Below are 26,532 nucleotides of genomic sequence, written 5' to 3' on the forward strand. Positions count from 1 at the left end.
AATACAGGTGTGTGCCTTTCCAAATCATGTCCAACCAATTGAATTTACGACAGGTGGACTCCAATCAAGTTGTAGAAACATGTCAAGGATGGTCAATGGAAACAGGATGCACCTGAGCAAACTTTCAAGTCTCATAGCAAAGGGTCTGAATACTTATGTAAACAAGGTATTTCAGTATTTTTTTTATATATATATATATATATATATATATATATATATATATATATATATATATATATATATATATATATATATATATATATACAGTGCCTTGCGAAAGTATTCGGCCCCCTTGAACTTTGCGACCTTTTGCCACATTTCAGGCTTCAAACATAAAGATATAAAACTGTATTTTTTTGTGAAGAATCAACAACAAGTGGGAAACAATCATGAAGTGGAACGACATTTATTGGATATTTCAAACTTTTTTAACAAATCAAAAACTGCAAAATTGGGCGTGCAAAATTATTCAGCCCCTTTACTTTCAGTGCAGCAAACTCTCTCCAGAAGTTCAGTGAGGATCTCTGAATGATCCAATGTTGACCTAAATGACTAATGATGATAAATACAATCCACCTGTGTGTAATCAAGTCTCCGTATAAATGCACCTGCACTGCGATAGTCTCAGAGGTCCGTTAAAAGCGCAGAGAGCATCATGAAGAACAAGGAACACACCAGGCAGGTCCGAGATACTGTTGTGAAGAAGTTTAAAGCCGGATTTGGATACAAAAAGATTTCCCAAGCTTTAAACATCCCAAGGAGCACTGTGTAAGCGATAATATTGAAATGGAAGGAGTATCAGACCACTGCAAATCTACCAAGACCTGGCCGTCCCTCTAAACTTTCAGCTCATACAAGGAGAAGACTGATCAGAGATGCAGCCAAGAGGCCCATGATCACTCTGGATGAACTGCAGAGATCTACAGCTGAGGTGGGAGACTCTGTCCATAGGACAACAATCAGTCGTATATTGCACAAATCTGGCCTTTATGGAAGAGTGGCAAGAAGAAAGCCATTTCTTAAAGATATCCATAAAAAGTGTTGTTTAAAGTTTGCCACAAGCCACCTGGGAGACACACCAAACATGTGGAAGAAGGTGCTCTGGTCAGATGAAACCAAAATTGAACTTTTTGGCAACAATGCAAAATGTTATGTTTGGCGTAAAAGCAACACAGCTGAACACACCATCCCCACTGTCAAACATGGTGGTGGCAGCATCATGATTTGGGCCTGCTTTTCTTCAGCAGGGACAGGGAAGATGGTTAAAATTGATGGGAAGATGGATGGAGCCAAATACAGGACCATTCTGTCACGGCCGTCCTCCTCTTCATCTGAAGAGGAGAGACGAGATGGATCTGAGGACCAATACGCGGCGTGGTAAGTGTCCATGGTAAATCTTTAATCAAGAAAGACTGAACACTATACAAACGAATAACAAAAACAATAAACCAAATTCGACCGTGAAGCTACAAAATCAGACCTGTGCTGAAACAAGCCATCAACATAGACAATCACCCACAAACAAACAGTGCAACCCAGGCTACCTAAGTATGATTCTCAATCAGAGACAACTAATGACACCTGCCTCTGATTGAGAACCATACTAGGCCGAAAACATAGAAATGCCCCAAAACATAGAAAAACAAACAGACTGCCCACCCAACTCACGCCCTGACCATACTAAATAAATACAAAACAACGGAAATAGAGGTCAGAACGTGACACATTCTGGAAGAAAACCTGATGGAGTCTGCAAAAGACCTGAGACTGGGACGGAGATTTGTCTTCCAACAAGACAATGATCCAAAACATAAAGCAAAATCTACAAAAATAAACATATCCAGGTGTTAGAATGGCCAAGTCAAAGTCCAGACCTGAATCCAATCGAGAATCTGTGGAAAGAACTGAAAACTGCTGTTCACAAATGCTCTCCATCCAACCTCACTGAGCTCGAGCTGTTTTGCAAGGAGGAATGGGAAAAAATTCAGTCTCTCGATGTGCAAAACTGATAGACATACCCCAAGCAACTTACAGCTGTAATCGCAGCAAAAGGTGGCGCTACAAAGTATTAACTTAAGGGGGCTGAATAATTTTGCACGCCCAATTTCAGTTTTTGATTTGTTAAAAAAGTTTGAAATATCCAATAAATGTCGTTCCACTTCATGATTGTGTCCCACTTGTTGTTGATTCTTCACAAAAAAATACAGTTTTATATCTTTATGTTTGAAGCCTGAAATGTGGCAAAAGGTCGCAAAGTTCAAGGGGGCCGAATACTTTCGCAAGGCACTGTATCTGTACACACACACTGTATATATTATTTCTTTATTTTTTTACAGCAATCATATTGCAGCATTTGCAGTTCAATATACTGGGACATGTTTTACTCAACAAAACATCAAACATGTGTCACATTGAGCATCTGAAGATAAACATTCAAACAGCACAGGAAATGGCATTATCAAAGTGATCTAATAAACAAATTCATATGGCATTTATCCTCTTACTGTCCAGCAATTGTGGTGAACAGGTTTCCATTAACAGTTAGAAACCTGGATTACTGGTTTGAGCCCAGGATGGGTTAGTTGGACAGTAGAGGAAGCTAAGCAGCACATTGATCACCAACTACTTCTCCAATAGAGTTCAGTATGTCAAATCGGAGGGCCTGTTGTCCGGACCTCTGGCAGTCTCTATGGGGGTGCCACAGGGTTCAATTCTCGGGCCGACTCTTCTCTGTATACATCAATGATGTCGCTCTCGCTGCTGGTGATTCTTTGATCCACCTCTACGCAGACGACACCATCCTGTATACCTCTGGCCCTTCGTTGGACACTGTGTTAACTAACCTCCAGACGAGCTTCAATGCCATACAACTCTCCTTCCGTGGCCTCCAACTGCTCTTAAATGCAAGTGAAACTAAATGCCTGCTCTTCAACCGATCGCTGCCCGCACCTGCCCGCCCGTCCAGCGTCCAGCATCACTACTCTGGACGGTTCTGACTTAAAATATGCGGACAACTACAAATACCTAGGTGTCTGGTTAGACTGTAAACTCTCCTTCCAGACTCACATTAACCTGTTAGAGCTCTAGGGGCGCTATTTCATTTTTGGATAAAAAGCGCGATATTTTGTCACGAAAAGATGCTCGACTATGCATATTCTTGACAGTTTTGGAAAGAAAACACTCTGAAGTTTCAGAATCTGCAAAGATTTTGTCTGTAAGTGCCCCAGAACTCATTCTACAGGCGAAACCAAGATGATGCATCACCCAGGAATTAGCAGAATTTCTGAAGCTCTGTTTTCCATTCTCTCCTTATATGGCTGTGATTGCGCAACGAATGAGCCTACACTTTCTGTCGTTCGCCCAAGGTCTTAGCAGCATTGTGACGTATTTGTAGGCATATCATTGGAAGATTGACCATAAGAGACTACATTTTCCAAGTGTCCGCCTGGTGTCCTGCGTCGAATTCGGTGCGCAATTGCCAGCTGCTTCTACTTTACCATTTGATTCAGGGGAGAAAGCATGTGTCCAAGAACGATGTATCAATGAAGAGATATGTGAAAAACACCTTGATGATTGATTCTAAACAACGTTTGCCATGTTTTCAGTCGATATTATGGAGTTAATTTGGAAAAAAGTTTGCGTTTTGAGGACTGAATTTATGGATTTTTTTTGGTAGCCAAATGTGATGTATAAAACGGAGCTATTTCTAATACACAAGGAATCTTTTTGGAAAAACTGAGCATCTGCTATCTAACTGAGAGTATCCTCATTGAAAACATCAGAAGTTCTTCAAAGGTAAATGATTTTATTTGAAGGCTTTTATGTTTTTGTTAATGTTGCGTGCTAATGCTAACGCTAAATGCTAACGCGAAATGCTAACTCTAGCTAGCTACTTTTACACAAATTATTGTTTTCCTATGGTTGAGAAGCATATTTTGAAAATCTGAGATGACAGTGTTGTTTACAAAAGGCTAAGCTTGAGAGATGGCATATTTATTTCATTTCATTTGCGATTTTCATAAATAGTTAACGTTGTGTTATGCTAATGAGCTTGCTGATAGATTTACACAATCCTGGATACAGGGGTTTTTTCATAGCTAAACGTGACGCAGAAAACGGAGCGATTTGTCCTAAACAAATAATCTTTCAGGAAAAACTGAACATTTGCTATCTGAGAGTCTCCTCATTGAAAACATCTGAAGTTCTTCAAAGGTAAATTATTTTTTTGAATGCTTTTCTGTTTTTTTGTGTAAATGTTGCCAGCTGAATGCTAATGCTAAATGCTACGTTAGCCATCAATACTGTTACACAAATGCTTGTTTTGCAATGGTTGAGAAGCATATTTTGAAAATCTGAGATGACAGTGTTGTTAACAAAAGGCTAAGCTTGAGAGCTAGCATATTTATTTCATTTCATTTGCGATTTTCATGAATAGTTAACGTTGCGTTATGGTAATGAGTTTGAGTCTGTATTCACGAACCCGGATCCGGGATGGGGAGATCAGAAAGGTTAAACATCTCCAATCCAAAATTAAATCTAGAATCGGCCAAACATACCCTCGTAAAACTGACCATCCTACCGATCCTCGACTTCGGAGATGTCATTTACAAAATAGCCCCAACACTCTACTCAACAAATCGGATGTAATCTATCACAGTGCCATCCGTTTTGTCACCAAAGCCCCATATACTACCCACCATTGCGACCTGTAAGCTCTCGTTGGCTGGCCCTCGCTTCATACTCGTTGCCAAACCCACTGGCTCCAGGTCATCTACAAGTCTCTGCTAGGTAAAACCCCGCCTTATCTCAGCTCACTGGTCACCATAGCAGCACCAACCCGTAGCACGCGCTCCAGAAGGTATATCTCACTGGTCACCCCCAAAGCCAATTCTTCCTTTGGCCGCCTTTCCTTCCAGTTCTCTGCTGCCAATGACTGGAACGAACTGCAAAAATCTCTGAAGTTGGAGACTCTTACCTCCCTCACTAGCTTTAAGCACCAGCTGTCAGAGCAGCTCACAGATCACTGCACCTGTACATAGCTCATCTGTAAATAGCCCATTCAATCTACCTCATCCCCATACTGTATTTATTTATCTTGCTCCTTTGCACCCCAGAACCTCAACTTGCACATTCATCCTCTGCACATCCTACCATTCCAGTGTTTAATTGCTATATTGTAATTACTTTTCCACCATGGCCTATTTATTGCCTTACCTCTCTTATCCTACCTCATTTGCACATGCTGTATATAGATTATCCTACTGTATTATTGATTGTATGTTTGTTTATTCCATGTCTAACGCCATGTTTTTGTATGTGTCGAACTGCTTTGCTTTGTCTTGGCCAGGTCGCAGTTGCAAATGAGAACTTGTTCTCAACTAGCCTACCTGGTTAAATAAAGATGAAATAAATAAATAAAAACACAGGGACATAGATTTCCTGTCGTGGGAGCAACTACCTGCTCTTTGGGTTTGCTTCGCAGACAGTATATATCTATGCAAACTGTGTAAAGTGAAACATGTAGATTGACACAACAAAACATGAAAAATGGAACATTGTGGATACCGGAATCTCTCAAGACAGATTTGTTGACAAGTTCATGGGTGATCATCTCATCAGCAGTGATATGTGGCATTGTGGGGAATGTATAGACAAGATAGCTTCAAAAAAGCATTTTCTGTTTAGCACACATGCATGACCTTTTCATAATAGTTCTCCTTGTAAAAGCTTTGCACCTAACTTTTTTTTGGTGCCACTCCCACCACTTACATGTCATCAGGTGACATCCTAAACCTACAGAGTGACCTCCTGCCTGTTGCCATGTCCGTTGATGACAGTAGGGGTGGTCTTCTTGATGGAGGTCATTCTTATGGCTGAGGTATGCTGCAGGTAGCTAGTGTTGCGTTCGTGGTGGGGCTTCCTCTTGCAGTGCAGTGAGCTGTTGAAGTGCCTTCGGAAACTCTCGCTCAGCAGGTAGAGGGCAAACGGGTTGACACAGGAGCTGGAGAAACTTAGCACCCGGGCCAGCAGGGTGATGATGAGGTGCGACAGAGAGGAGTCGATCTGACGGTAGTTGAAGGAGCGGTACATGTACAAGACATGGTTGGGGAACCAGCAAAGAGCGAAGAGGCCCACAAAAACCAGAACAATTTTGGCCAGCCGTTTTCTCGTCTCCATCTTGGAAAAAGAAAGAAAATAAATATGTAGTGTTTGAAAATGGATGATGATATTCAACATAAAACCTTGTCAATCTTCCAGAAGGATTACAGAGTACAAAATACAGAAGGCCTCCTTCCAGAAGGAATACAGAAGGCCTACAAAATACAATTTGTCCAAATCACTCTTCTGTATTTTGCACAGGCTACAAGTAGCATGGCTATTGTCCTTTAGTTTCAATACAGTCTCTACCAGAGACACCAAACAAGTATGAACAAACACAAAATCAAGAGCCACCAGTACTCGACTTAGATTGCCCTTCAGTCAGCTCTCTAAGGCCTTCCCACACCGTACATAGGATTTAGTATTTTACAATTATTACATGAAACAAATGAGGTTAGATTACTTGTTAGATATTACTGCATGGTCGGAACTAGAAGCACAAGCATTTAGCTACACTTGCATTAACATCTGCTAACCATGTGTATGTGACAAATCAAATTTGATTTTGAATGTTACCAAATTAAAATCTTGATTGTACATGTGCTTCAGTTTTGTATTCATATTCTGCGATTTGTTTGAGGCTACATCAGCCGACATACTGTAGGCTACCTACACTGCAGAGGTGTAGGCCTATTTGTTCTCTGCATGTGCCAGCACCAGCATCGCAAGTGCCCATTATTATGTGCAGATACATCAAAAGAGACGGAAGGCGCAGAATGTGGACTCGCAAATGGTTGGGCAGATATGGAAGGTATGGACTTTCTACAGAGGGAATTGGAAGTAATATACCATGTTTTATTAAAGTTATAGCCTATAGTTAGCATGCTAGATACTTGCTATTCAATATATTTGTTGTTTGTGTCATGGTAGGACACAGAGGTAGGTAAATACTGAAAAGGCAGCTGCGTTCTCTCCACAGCTCCAGCAATCTGACTTTCATCACCTCCGTCTGCACCGTGCGTGTTGTTTGTTGTTCCTTCTCTCTTTGCGATCATTGTTTTGGTATCACATGCTGAGTGCTCATTGGCTATTGGCAGTAGTCCTTACCCAATGGCGTCCTAGCACTGCTCATATTGCAAGATGCACAATAAAAATATTTCAGGGCATCCGACAGGGGTCTGGAGAACGGGACAGGCATCATCAGTGAGTCCTTCACCCGCTCAAACTACGTGAGTCGCGATGTAATGATCCTAGCCCAAATTCATGGAATTTTACTCCGATCGTGAACATTTTCGGGGATGGCAAAAACGTGGCGAATTCGTGTAGTGTATCCCGGCATAAGGGAGTGTCAAAGTTATCTTCACTGTGAGAACCTTTCATCGTAAGCGGAAATGTGAAACTAAAAGGTCCAGTCCAATCAATACTTCATTCCACAGTAGAGTGGCTGGCAAATAGTACTGATGGCAGGACTATTGCTTCTGAGTACTGCTAAGATTGTTTGAAAATAGTTTCAAGTCTACCTATCAGTGAGGTGAGCAGGAGATGGCGCTCTGAAAATCAACCCTGTGTAAGTTTAATAGCCTGGGTAATGTCATGATTTAGCTCGCCATTCATTGGCAGCCACCAAGTCAAGTGATCCTGGCACTCTACCCAAGATCCTTTTAGGTTTTTCAACAGAAGAATACGGCATGATCATTTTACTTTATTTTGTTCATGACAGTATCTTGTATTGAAGTCGACTTCAAATGATTCAGAAGAGTATTAAAAGTCAATAGCAAGCTGTTATATCTGGTAAGATAGTAAAGCTAACCATTGATAGGGATATCAAATTGAGTCATTTTGTTTGATTTGGCACAGTATCAACAATCTTTCATAGGTAAACTGAACATTTTCTGCATTGTTATTAACACATCACAGTTAGTTATTCATTGTTGTATTTGCTGATCTCTGCAAGAAGTGTGGGGTATTAATTATAAATGAGATGGTTATGTTACATGAAGTAAAGATTTAAAAAGCAGAGGAGTAAAACTAAGATTTCATAAGCTCTACATTTTTGTCAAAATTGATGAAAGTGGTGAACATTTCAATTGTTTTTAAAGGGATACTTAGGGATTTTGGCAATGAAGCCCTTTATCTGCTTCCCCAGAGCCAGATGAACTGAGCTACCATTATTATGTCTCTGGGTGCAGTTTGAAAGAAGTTGCTAACTAGCGTTAGCGCAATTGCTAACAAGCGTTAGCACAATGACTGGCCATCTGCTTCATTTTTCTGACCATAGACATCCAGTCATTGTGCTAACGCTAGTTAGCATTGTCTCACAAAACTACCTCTAACTTACTGTACGCAGAGACATACTGTAGAAATGGTATCCACAAGTTCATCTGACTCTGGGAAGTAGATAAAGGGCTTCATTGAAATAGAATGTAGGTGATGCGGTTACTAAAACAGCTGTAGCATTGGATCAGTAGAAACTATTTTAATAACAGAGAAATAGACGGAGATGTCATGCCCTCTCAGACTGAATGTTAGTTATCATAACAGCATAACACAGCCCCTGGCAAAGGGAGATGGTTGGACTGTATCTTTTCATTCATACATATCACGTCTGAAATCATATTCACTAGCAGTGTCTGCCTGGGCAGCATTATTGTTCATATTAAATTGTAAATTTATGTAAAAAAAAAAAATATATAATAATTAAAATACCATTGGAGGGACCCATCTCTATTCCAGAGTAAATCAAAAAAAAAAAAAAGATTAGATGATATCTAGAAGCCCTATTTCTAATGCCTTTACTGAAAATTGACTGTACAGCAGTTAAGACCACTGTTCCTATAACTATTCATAAAGTCACACTAATGTATTCAATGAGCGATGGATGCCTGAGACACCGATGTATCGCTCCCTCTTATCATTTGGGATCAAATATGCTCTGAAAGCAAACATGTTGACATGAGTACCCTGATATTGGGGAATTTGTGCCATTCTGAAAAAATTGTTAGAGTTAGATGTGATAGTGATTCAAGAAATATTTAGTAATGTCTTAAACACTTATCAGAATCATGTTTAGTCTGCATATTCTCTCTCTCGTCTTCACACTCTCTCTCTCTCTCTCTCTAGCCTGTCTCATCAGGTTTCTGCAGCTTGTCATATAATTAATGTTAAATACATTTCTGCTTTTCAATAGGGACTGATGCTATCAGAGTTTTCTTCTTAATGAAACTTGCGCCTCTTGCAGCCCAATCCCCATAGGGCATGTCTAATAGAACACAACCACAATGCACCACGTCAATAGTCTGTGCTGTCCTTCTAATCCAAAGGTACACCCAGATTATTAACTCATTTGATTTCAAATACAAAAAAACAAAAACAAATCTAGAGACAATAACATTGATTAGTTGGGATTACTGTGAGGCAGAGACAGTGGAAGCTTAAGTGCAATGATTCGGTCATCCTCCAGGCTTCTGTATTTTTATGTGTCGCACCCAGTGAATCTAGTATAAATCTGTATCTACTCTAAAAGATAGCTGAGACCCAGCCCTCTTGTTGTCTAACATTATAAATGAGTGGACAGTTAGGGCTCCCTCAACTGGAGGACCTACTGACTGTAAATAAGACAACACATGGAGGCCTTCCAGCACCACTCATCACTAGTTGTTTACTATGTATTGCTCATTGTTGATGACAACCTCACATTGGTCAGTGTCAACAAGCTCCTGAGGCTACTTGAATATATTATGACTTGGGTTCAGGTCTAGGTCTGAGTCAGGATGTCAGTGATTGGAAGCTGGGTTTGGGTTTTGGGTGGGCCCTGATCTGGATTCAAGCCCATTTGTTCGATGATTCATTCGACGTTCTTAACGGCAAAGAAGCATCTGATTTACTATGCTTTGGTCAATGGACCCTCAATTAAATGTAGTCGACCAGATCATTGCTTACATTTATAATTTACCTCACCCTTCCCCTGACCTATCATTTTTTTACCCCTGTAGACAGTAAAGATCAAGCATCCATGCAACAATCAGTGATACATCTTGACAATGTCCTGTACTTGCCCTTTACAAACTTTTTATACTTACTTGGTGTATTAGGCTACATATGGAAATATATGCATTAAAACCTAGAGCCGCCTTCCATTTAAACCTGCAACAACGGTTCCGGAGTTATGTTAAAAATAGTGAGAAAACGTGTGATGCAGTTCAGTTTCTTTGACTTCAAACGTGCACTCTAACTCAACATGCACTCTAGCAGCCGACGACATCCAGTAAATTACCTGATGTTCTTAAAATGCCGTCCAGCATTCCAAATAACCACAACTGCAACAGCCAAACCTAATTTGTGACATGTTTGAGATACAGGCAGCAACATGTTGCAGCTGTTGTTACCTACCTGTCTCTTCGTGTGCTCACTGATCTCTCCAGGCATGTCGTGAGCACTCTTGACTAGAGTCCTGGCGATGTGGAAGTAGTATACAGAGATGATCCCCAGGGGAATCAGGAAGTACACCAGGAATATGAGGATGGAGTGGATCTTGGGATGCATGTCGTTGGAAAGGGGATAGGGCACGCAGGCGGTGAAGGTCACATTCTTGTCCTGGATGTGTACTACCTGGGAGAAGATGGCCTCGGGCACCGCCAGCAGGACGGAGATCACCCAGATGGACACAGCTTTCAGACATGTCCAGAACACGGCACTGGATGTCTGGATGTCCATAGGATTCACAATGGCTTTGTACCTGGAAACACAACAAAACCATAGAAAAATATTAGTGCTCCTTCATCTTGATCCTTTGAAATGACATTAAAAGCAGTATTTTTCATGCAATTAAATGTCCAGCTGTCCTTACTGCTCTAATTTCCTTGTGTAAATTGAAATATCATTTACATTTATATTTTAATCATTTAGCAGACGCTCATATCCAGAGCGACTTGGTATTGTGATTATAGTTAATCAATCTAATTAACTTTCTTCCTCTTTGCAAAATTAAGAGGCTTTGACAAAGACATGGCATCTCTGAGTCCATTGGCACAGAATAGTAGCTTCATAGATTGTTGGTGATATTGTAAACATGTAGGAGACCTATGAAGTGCATTATGATTGCACTAGCTAATTAATTACTGTCCTGTCTACAACAAACCCACATTAATTACAATAATTGACACTGAATGAAATTCTAATTATTCAACTGAAACAGCAATGTGTTCCTGCACTGCTCCCAAAGTGAATCTAAATGTTGAAACCAAAATGTTTACAAGCTGATCAATACAACTCATTTGAAGGTTAGACTTTGGACTTATCTCCTGTGTAAATCAACACTCAGTACTATGTGCACAGAATAATCCATTCCTGCTAAGTCATATAACGGGAAGAAATATATTAAATGAGGGTGCAACAGAGGAAGTGTGCTCCACAGGGCATGAAGGCTTTTTTTATGCTTCAATGATGGAAGATTTTTCACCTTCTGACAGTTTTCTAAATTATATTTCTGCTGATTAAATGTCTGGTTTGGAGGAGAATCTCCATTGGAAGCCCTTGACTGTGCTGTTACACCAGCCTCAGCTGCCCTCTGCCCCTGTAGAAATCCGCCATAGTCAAAGACTACGCTGCCTCAGGCAAGAACAGACAAGCGCAGAAAAACTGACAGTCTTTGATATCGCATCAGAGAAAATGCTTATGCATTTATTGTAGTAAACCGCTGTAATCCCACTTCTTTGTGTTTTTATGCTTGAGAGCAAGCACCCAAAGGAGTGCTAACAAGATTACATTATTTTAAGCCATCCCATAGAGTAAGCATATAAATGGTGTATTTTCATTGCTCACATTAGATGCTCAAATGGACTAGGCAGACCATAAAGAGAACAGCTTTAGACTGTAATCTCACCATATGGCTGTCCTAATAGCTCCTAGTGACAGGGATGGCCAACAGTCATGGTCATTTCCGGTGAAGAGTGACACAGCCAAACATTTCCTCCAACTGATATCGCTCTGGATTACAGTCAGTGACATAGAAAGGCTAATTACATAGCCCTGCACCATCTTCCGACCCCTATCATGGCCTGCACAATGGGGTATTATTTTTTATCAGAAAATCACATGGACTTTAATTTGATAATAATATTTTTTTTAAATGTACTAAATCAATATTTGGCAGCCCAGGAATTTATGACATCAGTGAACTTTTAGCTGAGGAAGGAGCTCTTAATACCAGAAGACAAGCTATTTGTGGGGGTATAGAATGGTCACTTGAGAAGGTCAATGTCTCCAAGCACCAGTGGTCTTGTTGAGGGTATGTGGAGGAGAAGAAAGGAAAGTGGGGGCTGGGTCAAATTAAGGTCCCAAACAAAGATGCGGGCATGATTGCCCTTTCAACCATCCACACGCAGACAATAAATGATGCTCTGCGCAGATACTTCTGACTGTGACGCCTCCTGAATGTCTCATGTATCAATCTATTCCAATCTCCGCATTCATGCTGCTCCTTCCAGGGACGATAAACGGGCATTTAACCATGTGTCTCACCTGAATAAAACAATATAACACAAATTGGGCTTATTGAAGTTAGTACAACCAGCAGGTGTACACGATTTGATCCCTTTAAAATAATTCTGGGGATACACTTGGTCTGTCAATCAAAAAATGAACAGATTTGTCAGTGACAATTGCCCAGCATTCAATTATGATAACACTTGGGGATATAGTTTAGGGATCAGACACTTGTCATTAAAAATAATCAGTCATAACAATTGATTAATCATTAATAATTACATACAGTGCCTTCGGAAACTATTCAGACCCCTTGACTTTTTCCACATTTTCTTACGTTACAGCCTTCTAAAATATATTTTTCCTCATCAGTCTACACACAATACCCCATAATGACAAAGCAAAAACAGGTTTAGAAATGTTTGTTAATTTATTAAATAAAAAACGGAAACATCTAATTTGCATAAGTATTCAGATCCTTTACTCAGTACTTTGTTGAAGTAGCTTTGGCAGTGATTACAGCATTTAGTCTTCTTGGGTATGATGCTACAAGCTTGGCACACCTGTATTTGGGGTTTTTCTCCCATTCTTCTCTGCAGATCCTCTCAAGCTCTTTCAGGTTGGATGGGGAGCGTTGCTACACAGCTATTTTCAGGTCGCTCCAGAGATGTTCGATTGGTTTCAAGTCCAGGCTCTAGCTGGGCACCTCAAGGACATTGAGACTTGTCCCGAAGCCACTCCTGCATTGTCTTGGCTGTGTTCTTAGAGTCATTGTCCTGTTGGAAGCTACCTTCGACCCAGTCTGAGGTCCTGAGCAGGTTTTCTTCAAGGATCTCACTGTACTTTGCTCCTTTCATCTTTCCCTCGATCCTGACTAGTCTCCCAGTCCCTGCCGCTGAAAAACATCCCCACAGCATGATGCTGCCACCACCATGCTTCACCATAGGGATGGTGCCAGGTTTCTTCCAGATGTGACGCTTGGTATTCAGGCCAAAGAGTTCAATCTTGGTTTCATCAGACCAGAGAATATTGTTTCTCATGGTCAGAGTATTTAGGTGCCTTTTGGCAAACTGCAAGTGAGCTACAATGTGCCTTTTACTGAGGAGTGGCTTCCGTCTGGCCACTCTACCATAAAGGCCTGATTGGTGGAGTGCTGCAGAGATGGTTGTCTTTCTGGAAGGTTTCCCATCTCCGCAGAGGAACTCTAGAGCTCTGTCAGAGTGACCATCGGGTTCTTGGTCACCTCCCTGACCAAGGCCCTTCTCCCCCGATTGCTCAGTTTGGCCAAGCGGCCAGCTCCAGGAAGAGTCTTGGTGGTTCCAAACTTCTTCCATTTAAGAATGATGGGGGCAACTGTGTTTTTGGGGACCTTAAATGCTGCAGAAATGTGCTTCAACACAATCCTGTCTCTGAGCTCTACTGACAATTCCTTCGACCTCATGGCTTGATTTTTTTCTGACATGCACTATCAACTGTGGGACCTTATTTATATAGACTGGTGTATGCCTTTCCAAATCATGTTCAATCAATTGAATTGTTGTAGAAACATATCAAGGATGATTAATGTAAACAGGATGCACCTGAGCTTAATTTCTAGTCTAATAGCAAAAGGTCAGAATACATATGTAAATAAGGTATTTATTTGTATACATTTGCAAATATATCTAAACTGTTTTCGATTTGTCATTATGGGGTACTGTGTGTAGATTGCTGAGGGAAAAAATATTTGATCCATTTTAGAATAAGGCTGTAATGTAACAAAATGTGGGAAAAGGGGTCTGAATTGGAGGTCGACCGATTAATCGGAATGGCCGATTAATTAGGGCAGATTTCAAGTTTTCATAACAATCGGAAATCTGTATTTTTGGGCGCCGTTTTTTTACACCTTTATTTAATCTTTAACTAGGCAAGTCAGTTAAGAACACATTCTTATTTTCAATGACGGCCTAGGAATGGTGGGTTAACTGCCTCGTTCAGGGTCAGAAAGACAGATGTTCTCCTTGTCAGCTCAGGGGATTCAATCTTGCAACCTTACAGTTAACTAGTCCAATGCAGACCTGCCTCTCTCTCGTTGCACTCCACAAGGAGACTGCCTGTTACGCAAATGCAGTAAGCCAAGGTAAGTTGCTAGCTAGTATTAAACTTATCTCATAAAAACAATAAAAACAATCAATCATAATCACTAGTTAACTACACATGGTTGATGATATTACTAGATATTATCTAGTGTGTCCTGTGTTGCATATATGACTGAGCATACAAGCATACAAGTATCTAAGCATCTGACTGAGTGGTGGTAGGCACTAGCAGTTTATGACTTCAAACCTATCAACTCCCGAGATGAGGCTGGTGTGACCGAAGTGAAATGGCTGGCTAGTTAGCGCGCGCTAATAGAGTTTCAAACTTCACTCGCTCTGAGCCTTGGGGTGGTTGTTTCCCTTGCTCTGCATGGGTAACGCTTTGATGTAGTGGCTGTTGTCATTGTGTTGCTGGTTCGAGCCCAGGGAGGAGCGAGGAGAGGGACAGAAGCTATACTGTTACACTGGCAATACTAAAGTGCCTATAAGAACACTCAATAGTCAAAGGTTAATGAAATACATATGGTATAGAGGGAAATAGTCCTATAATAACTACAACCTAAAACTTCTTACCTGGGAATATTGAAGACTCATGTTAAAAGGAACCACCAGCTTTCATATGTTTTTCATGTTCTGAGCAAGGAACTGAAAACGTTAGCTTTCTTACATAGCACATATTGCACTTTTACGTTATTCTCCAACACTTTGTTTTTGCATTATTTAAACCAAATTGAACATGTTTCATTATCTACTTGAGGCTAAATTGATTTTATTGATGTATTATATTAAGTTAAAATAAGTGTTAATTCAGTATTGTTGTAATTGTCTTCATTACAAATACATATTTTTTTATATTTTTAAATCAGCCGATTAAATCGGTATCGGATTTTTTGCAAAAGCCTCCAATAATCGTATCAGTATCGGAGTTGAAAAATCAATCTGTCGACCTCTAGTCTGAATACATTCCCGAAGTCACTGTATGTTAATTGTTCTATCACGTTAGCATGCAATTGCCATAACATTTACAATGACGTAAATTAGGTACAGTATACATAACAATATTGGCATTAAGGATATTTCACACTATCCTACTCTTCATCTCACCTGTCCGCGCTTAGTGCAGTGAGAGTGAACACCGAGACTCCGACTGAAGTGAGTTGAATGACCGGAATTAGTTTGCAAGCCACAACACCGAAGATCCACTCCTCAAAGAAGTATCTGAACGCATCCACTGGAACACAAGTGACCAAAAGCAAAAGATCCCCAGCTGCCAAACTCGAAATAAATATGTTGGGGACGCTCCTCATTGCACTGTTGGTGATAAAAATCTTAACCAAGGTAATGTTCCCCAACAATCCAATCGTTATGATCAGAATATACACAGTCGGTATGACACATCTTATAATAAAATCAATAGTTTCTCTGTCAGCAGGTATCCAATCGTCAGTAAAGTTGTAAAATACAGAATGTCCAGTAAAAGATACGTTCTCTAAAATATTATCCATTGCTTCTCAGGGATTTGTTCAATATTCACCTTGATAAAATGGCATTGAAGATGACCGTTTTCCAAAGCAAGTCTGAGGCGCGGTAGCTGGCCCTTCAAGAAAGTGCTGAAATGTCAGTGTTGCGCGACTCAAGCCACAATGACTGAAGCCTCAAAAGGAGGCACTTTTTCAACACGCATAGCGTAGCCTACAGCAACGATGACGGAAAAAGAAGTCACACCAGTTTTGCATTGTCAATGCTACTCACATACCGTTTCATAGTGGAACGTTTATCGAATATAAACGGAATAAACTATAGGCTATGCTAGGCTACTGTATTAGCACCAAATACAATTGTCACATTTAGGATGAGAAAGCTGTGCTTGGAAAGATGTGTGAATTAGGATGAGTTTTTGGGGGGGTCTAAGGAAAATCCAATAAATCATTTTTCGAAACTGAACCCACTCATTGTCCTGTGCAGGTGTTTCATTATCAGCCCGCCGCATCTGTAAGAGCTGTATGGTGTCCTTCTTTGGGGAAAGTGAAGGGTTATAGAAATGCCATAAATACGGAAAGCAGTGAGGGTGGTAAAGTTAGGGGGAGAGACTCACAGAGGTAATTCGAGGGGTGAAGTAGCCTAAATCAGAACATAAACGAACGTTTCGCTTGCTTATTCCCCATACGGGAGTTAAAAGAAAGCCATAAAAGAAAGCCATTGAAGGTATGGCTTCTTAATGTTAATACATCTGGACATGACTGATGTTAGGAACAATATAAATAATCTTATAAATTAGTTAAGAGAGTTGGTCACATCTATCAAAGCGCAACTGAAAACGTAATACACATCTTATTGGGTATAAAAACGGCCTATGTGGCATCGATATTAGTCAAACATTTATTCTAGTGTCAAAATTGTCTACAAAGTGTAAATAGGATCATTTGGTCGCAAAGTCAGTCTCGTCCAAAACAGAGTTTTATCGTGACTTAGGCCTACTTTAGGGTTGGGTTTTGATTTCGACAAATGCTCACAGTGGCTACAGCTGCGGTGATTGCGGTCCTATCCAATCCTACCACAGAACACACAGAAGGCCTTTTCACGCGGCGTTGTTCTTAGCCACGCGCTATCTTAGCCTCAAGTTAAGACTGGCCCTGGCCGAGCTTATCCTGTGTTCACACAGGCATTTGTTGACCCTGGGCTAAGCTTTAGCCCTGGGCTAAGAATGCACACTTTGTATTCCAAAGCCCTGCTAATGGACAAACACATGCAGCCAACATTCTCTCTGACACAAGACCAATTTAAAACAATAACACATTTAACACATTATTTCCTCTTGCTTCTAGGTTAGCATTTTATTTCCAACAGTGATGGTTTGTAAAACCTTCGTGTCTGCCTGTCTGACCTCGGAAACAAAGTTTAACTTTTGAAATGCCATCTCGCCCCTATACAGAGAATGCTGTGCATGGACGAAACATCAACTTTTCTGATCCAAGCGATATCATGAAACAATATTATTATAATGGAAAGCTATATCCAATTAAATGTCAATAGAAAAACTATGAAAACAGATAAATTGAGCGTTTGCTGCCCTTCCAGCTGTAGAGTTTGTGGCTTCAGTTGGCTAACTAAAGGTGCGTTCGTAAATTCACTCTGGCTATCTACCCCCTGATGATAGAGCACTCTCTGTGCCAGAGCGCAGAATAATTTATGGATTTATGAACGCTCAACACCGGTTGAATATGGCTGGTGTCAGTAAACGTCGGCAAAGAAGCCTAATTATACTGTTGCTAGCAGCAGTTAGTCACCAATTCTATGGATAGCATGAAAACAGCCTAACCACCTCTGCTAGGGCTAGTAAAATGGTCAGAGTGAGGTGTTCTCTCATTGTGTCTGGAAGTAGCTAGAAAGCTAGACAAAGTTAGCCAGTTAGCTTGGGTGCTTGACTGCCATTGTGAGGTCAGAACGCTTGGATCAACCTCCTTGGCCAGAGTGTCCAGTGTGCGCTCCTAGAGTGAAACGCTGTCCATGAGTAAATTCAGAATCTGACAAGCTCTGAAATTACCAACGCCCAGAGCGCACTCTGGCACTCCAGAGTGAATTTACGAACACACTCTTAGTGAGAACGTTAGCAAGCCTGCATAGCAACCGTTATTTTTTCCATGGCAACCAATGTTTTGCATGGATGAAAGTATTTTTGTATTTTTTTTTGTCATAGGTTTTGTTCTCAAATGTAAGTGTAGCGGGTTTTATATGTACCACAGGAAAACCAAGAATTGAAGAGCGACACCACGACTATCTTTTTGGCTTTTATGTTGATCTGCAATAGTATTGTGAAAAGACAGGACCAGAACACATCAGTCTCCAATGCACCATATGACAAGTTGTTCTTTCTCTCTGTTTTCTCAGACTCACACAAATCACATTCATACATAAAGCCATAATGTATAAAATAATAACCAGTCCTTAATACAACGAATGTATAATCTTAATTATTACACAATAGAACCATACCTGCAATAGTATTGCGAAAAGACAGGACAGGAACACATCAGTCTCCAATGCACCATCTGACAAGTTGTTCTATACAGGAGCATGAAGAAAGGTAAAATACATATCCTGTCTCACATCCCCAATACATTGCTAGGTGCTTTCAGTGTTGATAGTACCAAAATACCAACAACTCATGTACAAAAACAAGTTACAACGTGAAATCACCTCTATCCCGTTCAGACCATAGAGGGCCAAGTTGTTTGACTAACTCTGCTAGGGCTTGCAATTGGGTTCGGTTTTCATTAGAGGGCCAAAACTACATCTCGCATAATGCAACGCCAGCACCAGTCGGCAGCTCAGCTAACCGTCTGCATCACAAAAAGAAATGCTAGCTAGCAACAGCAGCACTTTTAGCACTCTGTAAACTGTATTAATGACAACAATAAAACTCTGAAAGTTACATGTTTCAATAGTCTCACACTCCCTTATAACAATGTATACAGCATTAACCTTGGTGTGGTTTATGTATTTCACTTTATGGACTTCTACAAAGGAGTAATCTGCAACACATACCTTTCTCTCTGTGTTTTCTCGGACTGAGAACGGGAGCTACGGGTAGTAGCAGGGTGTTAGAAGGTGACGCAAGCACCCAGATTAAATAAAATACATTTAATGAAACACAACCCGAAGATGTTAACATCATTCAGCTACTGTAGCTGCCTACCTAACATCAACAGGCAGCAACAGTAGCACAACAATTAAAAATAGACACCAAAAGTAAAGTTCCTGGCGATCATAGCGATCTGACTCCCCCTTTCTGTCTGAACTTGGAATATTCCTGTTCACAGGCTTGGGCCACTGACCTTCAACCTGGTTGTTCTGTTCTGCGTCGTGTACTATTCTAATAATTTGAAGTTTGATGGAATAACTTTTTTAACTCTGCTACACACACCCCCTCTTAATTTCAGCAAAGCTTAAGACATAAGGTACGAATTCTTCCTCCACATGGGTAACCTTGACCAAGAGTCGTCCAGAAGGACAGCAAAGAGACTTTGCCAGGTAGAAATATGCCCATATACATACAACCTATGACCCCCTAATAAAGTATTTCTCATTTCCTTAATCTATCCTCTGGCCTCTGTTTCAATGGGGTATTGTCACTTCAACAAAAGTTGATAGGGCTTGAATCAGGACAGCTAGATGCTCTCTTTTGTCTGGGTCAGCAATCACTTGACTCATTGACTCTAAAAGTCTTCTGACAGGCTTCACAACTCTTCCAGTTCGAGTTCTCAAGGTGCCTTCACTGGGTCTCAGGACTGTACCAGTGAACTCAGACCTGGCTGTTTCTGCGCTCTACCTCTCTCTGGTTCCTCATTATCTTCTTAGTAGATCTTACACGGAACCCAAACCGGCTGCACGCTTGTGCCATCCTGCGCACATGTATTTTGTCCCCCTACACCATACACGATCAAGACACGCAGGTTAAAATATCAAAACAAACCAATGAACCAATTACATTAATTTGGGGACAGGTCGAAAAGCATTAAACATGTATGGCAATTTAGCTAGTTAGCTTGCACTTGCTAGCTAATTTGTCCTATTTAGCTAGCTTGCTGTTGCTAGCTAATTTGTCCTGGGATATCAACATTGAGTTGTTATTTTACCTGAACTGCACAAGGTCCTCTACTCCGACAAATTAATCCACACATAAAACGGCCAACTGAATCGTTTCTAGTCATCTCTCCTTCTTCCAGGCTTTTTCATCGTTGAACTTATATGGTGATCGCATCTAAACTTTCATAGTATTACCACGACTACCGGCAAAACAGTTTGTCTTTTAATCACCCACGTGGGTATAATCAATGAGGAGATGGCACGTGGGTGGGTACCTGCTTCTATAAACCAATGAGGAGATGGGAGAGGCAGGACTTTCAGCGCAATCTGCGTCAGAAATAGGAATGACTTCTATTTTAGCCCTTGGTAACGCAGACGCTCGTTGGTGCGCGCGAGCAGTGTGGGTGCAATAATTGAAACACATGGATTTCTAAATGTATTTTGTGACGCTCGTGCACGCAACATGTCCGGTCTGGTCAGCATGTTATGCATCCAGAGCCGCTGACTGATGAACTTCTACTGCTGACGCCATCTAGACTGCTCACTGACGTTGCTTTTCTACTTATGTCATCTTCAGAAGGATCAAATCCAATTTAATTATATAGCCCGACTTACATCAGCTGATATCTCAAAGTGCTGTACAGAAAACCAGCCTAAAACCCCAAACAGCAAGCAATGCAGGTGTAGAAGCACGGTGGCTAGGAATAACTCCCTAGAAAGGCCAAAACATAGGAAGAAACCTAGAGGGGAACTATGCTATGAGGGGTGGCCAGTCCTCTTTTGGCTGTGCCGGGTGGAGATTATAACAGAACATGGACAAGATGTTCAAATGTTCATAAATGACCAGCTTGGTCAAATAATATTAATCACAGTACTTGTTGAGGGTGCAACAAGTCAGCACCTCAGGAGTAAATGTCAGTTGGCTTTTCATAGCTGATCATTAAGAGTATCTCTACCGCTCCTGCTGTCTCTAGAGAGTTGAAGGAGCTTCCTGTGCTTGAGTTAGCTGCTTGTCCGGAGATCAGGTCCATCACTGGGCTTTGAGGATCAGCCTCTCTCATGTTTACTCCATCTTCCAGTCCCAAAGATTTTTGAGCTTCAGCTTCCGTGGGCCCCTCAGGGTTCTGGCCCTCGAGAATCCAGTCAGCAGTCCTTCGATCCTCTGGATCCTCATCCACATCGAATACCGGACTTTCGTCACCGCTGTCTGTGTTTATGTCCCCTTCTGAAGCAGTAGAGGCTACTGTGGACATCTCGTCTGTCTGTCCCACCGGCAGGAAGTTCACTGGCAGTATGAAGTGTCGATGAACTACCTTACTCTTCTTGGTAGTAGGATCTTCAACTCTAGATGTGCACAGACGGGTCTTTCCAAGTGATCACATAGACCGTTGAAGTCAGCAAGTTTACCTTTCCCTCTTCCCTTTGAGTTTGTCAAGAGAACTCGGTCTCCAATATCCAGGGCAGTGCCTTTCACGCTTTTGTTATACTGCCTTGCTTGCATTTTCTGAGCTTCAGTGGTGTTGGCCTGAGCGATCCTGACAGCCTCTCGCAGGTCCTTTTGGAACGAGTCAACATACTCATCATGAGTCAACACGTCTTTGTTATTCAAGGTACTTCCAAACATGATGTCCACTGGCAGCCGTGGAATTCATCCGAACATCAGGAAGAACGGTGCGAACCCTGACGTTTCGTGTGTGGTACAGTTGTACGAGAAGGTGAGTGTCTGTAGCATCTGGGGCCATCTTTCTTTTGCTCTCGCTGGCAACAATCGGACCATGTTACTGAGTGTGCGGTTGAATCTTTCCGTCAGACCGCTGCCCATAGGATGATATGGAGTGGTATGGATCTTTTTGAATCCAGACACTTGTAGCAATTCTGCGATTTAAGTGTTCTCAATGTTTGCTCCTTTGTCAGAGTGTATCCGCTGGGGAAACCCATAGACACAGAAGAAGTGGTTCCATAACTGCTGGGCAACCACCTTTGCTGTCTGGTTCGGGTAAGGAAACGCATGTGCCAGCTTCGTAAAAATGGTCTGTGATGATGAGTACATCAACGCTCTCTCCATCCCTTCCTTCTGCTGACCAGAAGTCTATGCACACCAGTTCTAATGCTGTGCTAGTCTGTATAGATTCCAAAGGTGCCCTAGCCTCTGGCTCCATTGTCTGTCCAACCGTCCAACCACACAGCGCTTACAGTAGGAGACATACTTCTTCACTTCCCCTTCCATTCCAGTCCAGAAGAACCTTTGACGTACCAAATGGAGTGTTCTAGTCTGGCCTTGGTGGCCGGCTTCGTCATGGGTTCCCCACAGAACGATGGTTTTAAGGGAGTCTGACACCACCAGCTGGTACCTCTTCTTGACAACTCTGTCCTTAGGTCTTCGGTGGAGTATCTCGTCCTTGATTTCGAGTTGATCCCAATGCTTCAGCATTCTCAACACTATCTCTCCGCGAAGGTCTCCTCCTCCTCTCAACAAAGTATGCCACTCGGGCCAGCACCTGATCTGCCTTCTGTTTTCTCCGTATCACATCAGAAGAAAGGACTGGAAGAGTAGCCGCTCCCCCTTCATGCTGAAGGATGCTGGCAGAATACTGGGTTAATTGGAAGTTGCACACTCGCATCCCACTCCAGACAGGATTCCAAAACTGCTTTCACTCCTTCAGAAGAGACTTGAGCCAGGATCTCACCACCTTGGATATTGACTGACAGTTTGAATGCGTCCTGGATGGACTCTGAAGTCACATACTCTGGGAACTCACTCGCCTTCCTAGCTCCAACGAACGGCTGTCGACTAAGCAGGTCTGCTGGGACATTCTGGGGCCTGGGGATGTACTTCAAGTCAAAGTCGAAGGGGGCCAGTTTAGAGACCCACCGTTGCTCAGGTGTCTAGCTTTGGTTTCGTCATTATATAAGTCAGGGGGTTGTTATCTGTTAGGACTGTGAATCTATTCCCTTTCAGTTAATGGGTGAACTTATCACACACAGCCCACATAAGAGCAATGAACGCTAATCTATGTGCTGGGTAATGGGACTGGGACCTCGACAGAGTCTTGCTTGCAAAGGCTACTGGTCTGGTTCTACTCTCACCCTCAAATGTCTGGCTAAGTACTGCACCTAAGCCATCCATTGATGCATCTGTTGATAGGAGAAACGGTCTGCTAAAGTCTGGGTGAGCCAGCACAGCTGTTTGGGAGACTGCAACCTTTAGCTTCTCCTGCGCCTCCTCACATTCAGTAGTCCAGTCTTCAGGTTTCAGACGTTTTAGGGCCCCGCCATGAGGTTTTCCTTTTTCTCCTTTCCGCTTACTTTTCTGTCCTGCAATCAGATGAAACAGTGGTTTGGCTAAACCTGAGAAACTCACAATGAAGTGGGAATAATAGTTTGCCATACCAAGAAATGACTTGACCTTGGTGGGTGAAGGTGTTTTCCCATAATTTTCCATCAGGTCAGCTGCAGTGATGTCATTGATTGCAGACATGATTGCTGTGATTATATGGCCTAAAAACTTGACAGATTTTCTGAGGTAACATTTTTTTTTGCACTAGCTTCAGGTTGTGTTCCTTAAGGTGGGAGAACACCATTTCAAGACGGTCCAGGGCTTTTTGCTCACTCTTCCCGAAAACCAGGAGATCATCCAAGTAGCACAGGAGGGACAAGTAGTTCTGGTCACCGAAGATCGAGGTCATCATTCTGGCGAATGTTGCTGGGCTGTTACATAAACCCTGAGCCATTCTGTTATACTCAAATAAACCTGTGGGTGTTGTGCATGCTGTGTACTTGTGGTCATCTTCATGTATGGTAAAGTTGTAGAATCCCAAAGTCAAATCCATAATACTGAAGAAGCAGTTCCCTCCCAAAGCAGGGAGAGCATCGGCTTGATGGGGCAATGGGTATGCATCTTTCTCTGTCCTCTGGTTCAACCGTCTGAAATCAGTGCAAATTCTCAACTCTCCCGACAGCTTCCAAACCAGGACAAGGGGAGGCCCACTCACTATTGGACTTTCGGATGATGCCCCGCTCCTCCATTTCCTCCAACGTCTGCCTCAGTTTCTGGTAGTTGGATGAAGAGACCCTCCTGTACGGCAGCCTGAAAGGCTTTTCATCTTTGAGTCGGATAAGGTGGATGACGTTCTTCGCTTCTCCACAGTCAAGTCGTTCCCTGGAGAAGATGCCTTCATACTGAGCAATAAGGTCCACTAGTTTTCCTTTCCACATGTCAGACACTTCACAGGACTCTGTCAACTTCTTTTAAGCCCAACTCTTCCAACTTTTGTAGATACTCCTTCTTTGCCCTTTTTCCACTAACTGAACATTTTTCCCCAGCTTGGGTGACATTCTAAAGAGCAGACTAGACCTTACTGGGCTGGCATAGAGCTCAAGGTCTTCTAGGGCCAGGCATGGGTGCACATCAGCCAACTTGGTGTTATGGCGGAGAACAATAGGGTGGTCCAACATGTTGATCACTTTCATGGGGACCCACTTGTCACCTCTCAAAGGACATACAGTGTGTCCTACTAGGACATTTCTTGGTGCAGATCGTGCTGTAGTGGCCTCTGTGACTACAGTACTACCAACTGATAGCGGCACCTTTTCTTTCAGTTTTCCCCAGACCAAATGTTCATGTTGAGGCATGAGAGTCACACTCTGCTTGAGCATTACAGTTCCCACTTTGTCTGGTATTTTGTCACCGTGCCAGCGGTTCACGTTGGCTAGCATGCTGAGTAAAAGTCCATTTGGCAGGTTTGGAGAGGCTGTCCCAATACCACTTTGTTTTCTTAACCTGTTGCATTATGTGTTTTATGGCGTTCGATCCAACTGTCATGTCGTCTGTCTGTCCAGGTCCAACTAAAACAGAAAGATCAATGTTCAAGTCACATTCATACTTATCCTGTGCCTGGTTGCCCCCACAGCCTACAATAACTTCTTGAGTTGGCTTTCTAGACTCTGGTTTTATCACATTACATCTCAGAAGTGTGTCTTCAGCTGACTCACTCAACTTGCAGGTCATAGACCCACTATCTAAGAGCTTAAAGTTCTACAATTTCTTGCACCATTACTGGAACATAGAAAAGACTGTCAATACTCTCTATTTTCAGATAAATCGCCTCAGTTTTCATTGTGTTTCCAGTCCTTATATCTGTGGTGTTCTGTGGGGGTGTAACATGTTCGCCCACACGTGCATGTTAGTTTAAAGCGGGCCCAGGAGGAGCCTCGGCAGTTGCCTCTTCAACTTGTTTTCTTGCTGGACATTCAAAGCCTCTGTGGCCTGTCCTGTGACACTTGAAGTGTAAACCCTCCTTAAAGCAGTGTGACTGAGTTGAATGGTCTGAGGCCTTACAAATTCTACAGGGACCAGCAGCTGTATTAGTTTGTGGCGTTCTGGCCGAAGGTCTCCTTTGATTCTGTTCCTGGGTTGACAGGAGCTTTTCCAGGAGAGAAAACACTTTGTTCAATGGAACCTGATCACTGTTAGTGGGTGTGGCTGAATTATTATGACCGACTGCTTGTTGTTGAGTCATACACCAAGCGTCGGGGGTCATCACAACTTCTACCCTGGCACTAATTTGCACCCTGTGTCTGGCTGACTGTTTGCCTCTGTGATTTGCTGTCAATCATTGCCTGCAAAACTCCAACGGTCCAATTTTCAATAGGCATGCACCTAAGCGGCATATAGTGCTGGATCAGGGCAGTGCTTAACAAACATCATGGTCACCTCATGACCTGGATCATCCACTCATTTTCCCTGTCTTTGCAAGCACTCATTGGCAAGGTCAATTGCTTTGTTCAGTCTAACCCAATAATCCAAGCAGCTCTCTGTCTGTCTTGGTAAAGTTTCATAGAAGTATCCCAATGGAATTGTGGATGAGATTGCTTCTCCAAAGTGCTGCTTGGTATATGGCTTCAGGGTCTCTGAGGGTTTCCACGGAGCCCAATTCTGACTGTCTTTAGCCCGCCCCATCAGTCTGTCTTGTATCTCTTGCCCCTGTTCTGATATACTGCATCCCTTCTTTTTCAAGTAAGCTTGCATAAGTTCTTGCCATTCAGTCACTATGCACTGGTCTGTGCTATCGCCCCGGAAGTGGGGTGGTACTCTGACGTCTGACTTCAGAATTAGGTTGACCTTTGACCAATCAGGTATTTCTACTATTGGTTGGGGAGGGGGAGTGCTTGGACCAGCCCCTGCTAGACTAGCGGCAACTTAATTTCCTATTTCACTGCTCAGTTGTTTGACTAACTCTGCTAGGGCTTGCAATTGGGTTCGGTTTTCATTAGAGGGCCAAAACGA

General features: G+C 42.2%; 2 protein-coding genes across 6 annotated transcripts in view; one reads left to right on the top strand and one right to left on the bottom strand.

Annotated features, from left to right (window-relative positions):
* LOC110522241 (gap junction epsilon-1 protein) overlaps positions 1-26,532 on the top strand; it is a 44,674-nt gene that overhangs the window by 9,262 nt on the left and 8,880 nt on the right. For 2 of the 5 annotated variants that reach the window (XM_036975803.1, XM_021600466.2), the window contains exon 1: positions 19,447-19,618. The exons of 1 other annotated variant lie outside the window; for it this stretch is intronic. The gene's annotated coding sequence lies outside the window, so the exon portion shown is untranslated. Of the gene's footprint in view, positions 1-16,746; positions 16,772-19,446; positions 19,619-26,532 lie in introns of those variants that run through there. 2 more of the 5 variants (XM_036975804.1, XM_036975805.1) reach the window with 2 other exon arrangements.
* On the bottom strand, positions 5,324-16,674 carry LOC110522240 (neuromedin-B receptor). Its single transcript, XM_021600465.2, has 3 exons — positions 15,765-16,674; positions 10,489-10,834; positions 5,324-6,177 (listed from the first exon to the last, which is right to left on the bottom strand). Exons 1-3 carry the CDS (start codon positions 16,163-16,165, stop codon positions 5,794-5,796), a joined length of 1,131 nt encoding a protein of 376 aa, XP_021456140.1. The 5' UTR covers positions 16,166-16,674; the 3' UTR covers positions 5,324-5,793.

Source organism: Oncorhynchus mykiss, chromosome 4 (assembly GCF_013265735.2).
Source record: "Oncorhynchus mykiss isolate Arlee chromosome 4, USDA_OmykA_1.1, whole genome shotgun sequence".
Taxonomy (NCBI): domain Eukaryota; kingdom Metazoa; phylum Chordata; class Actinopteri; order Salmoniformes; family Salmonidae; genus Oncorhynchus; species Oncorhynchus mykiss.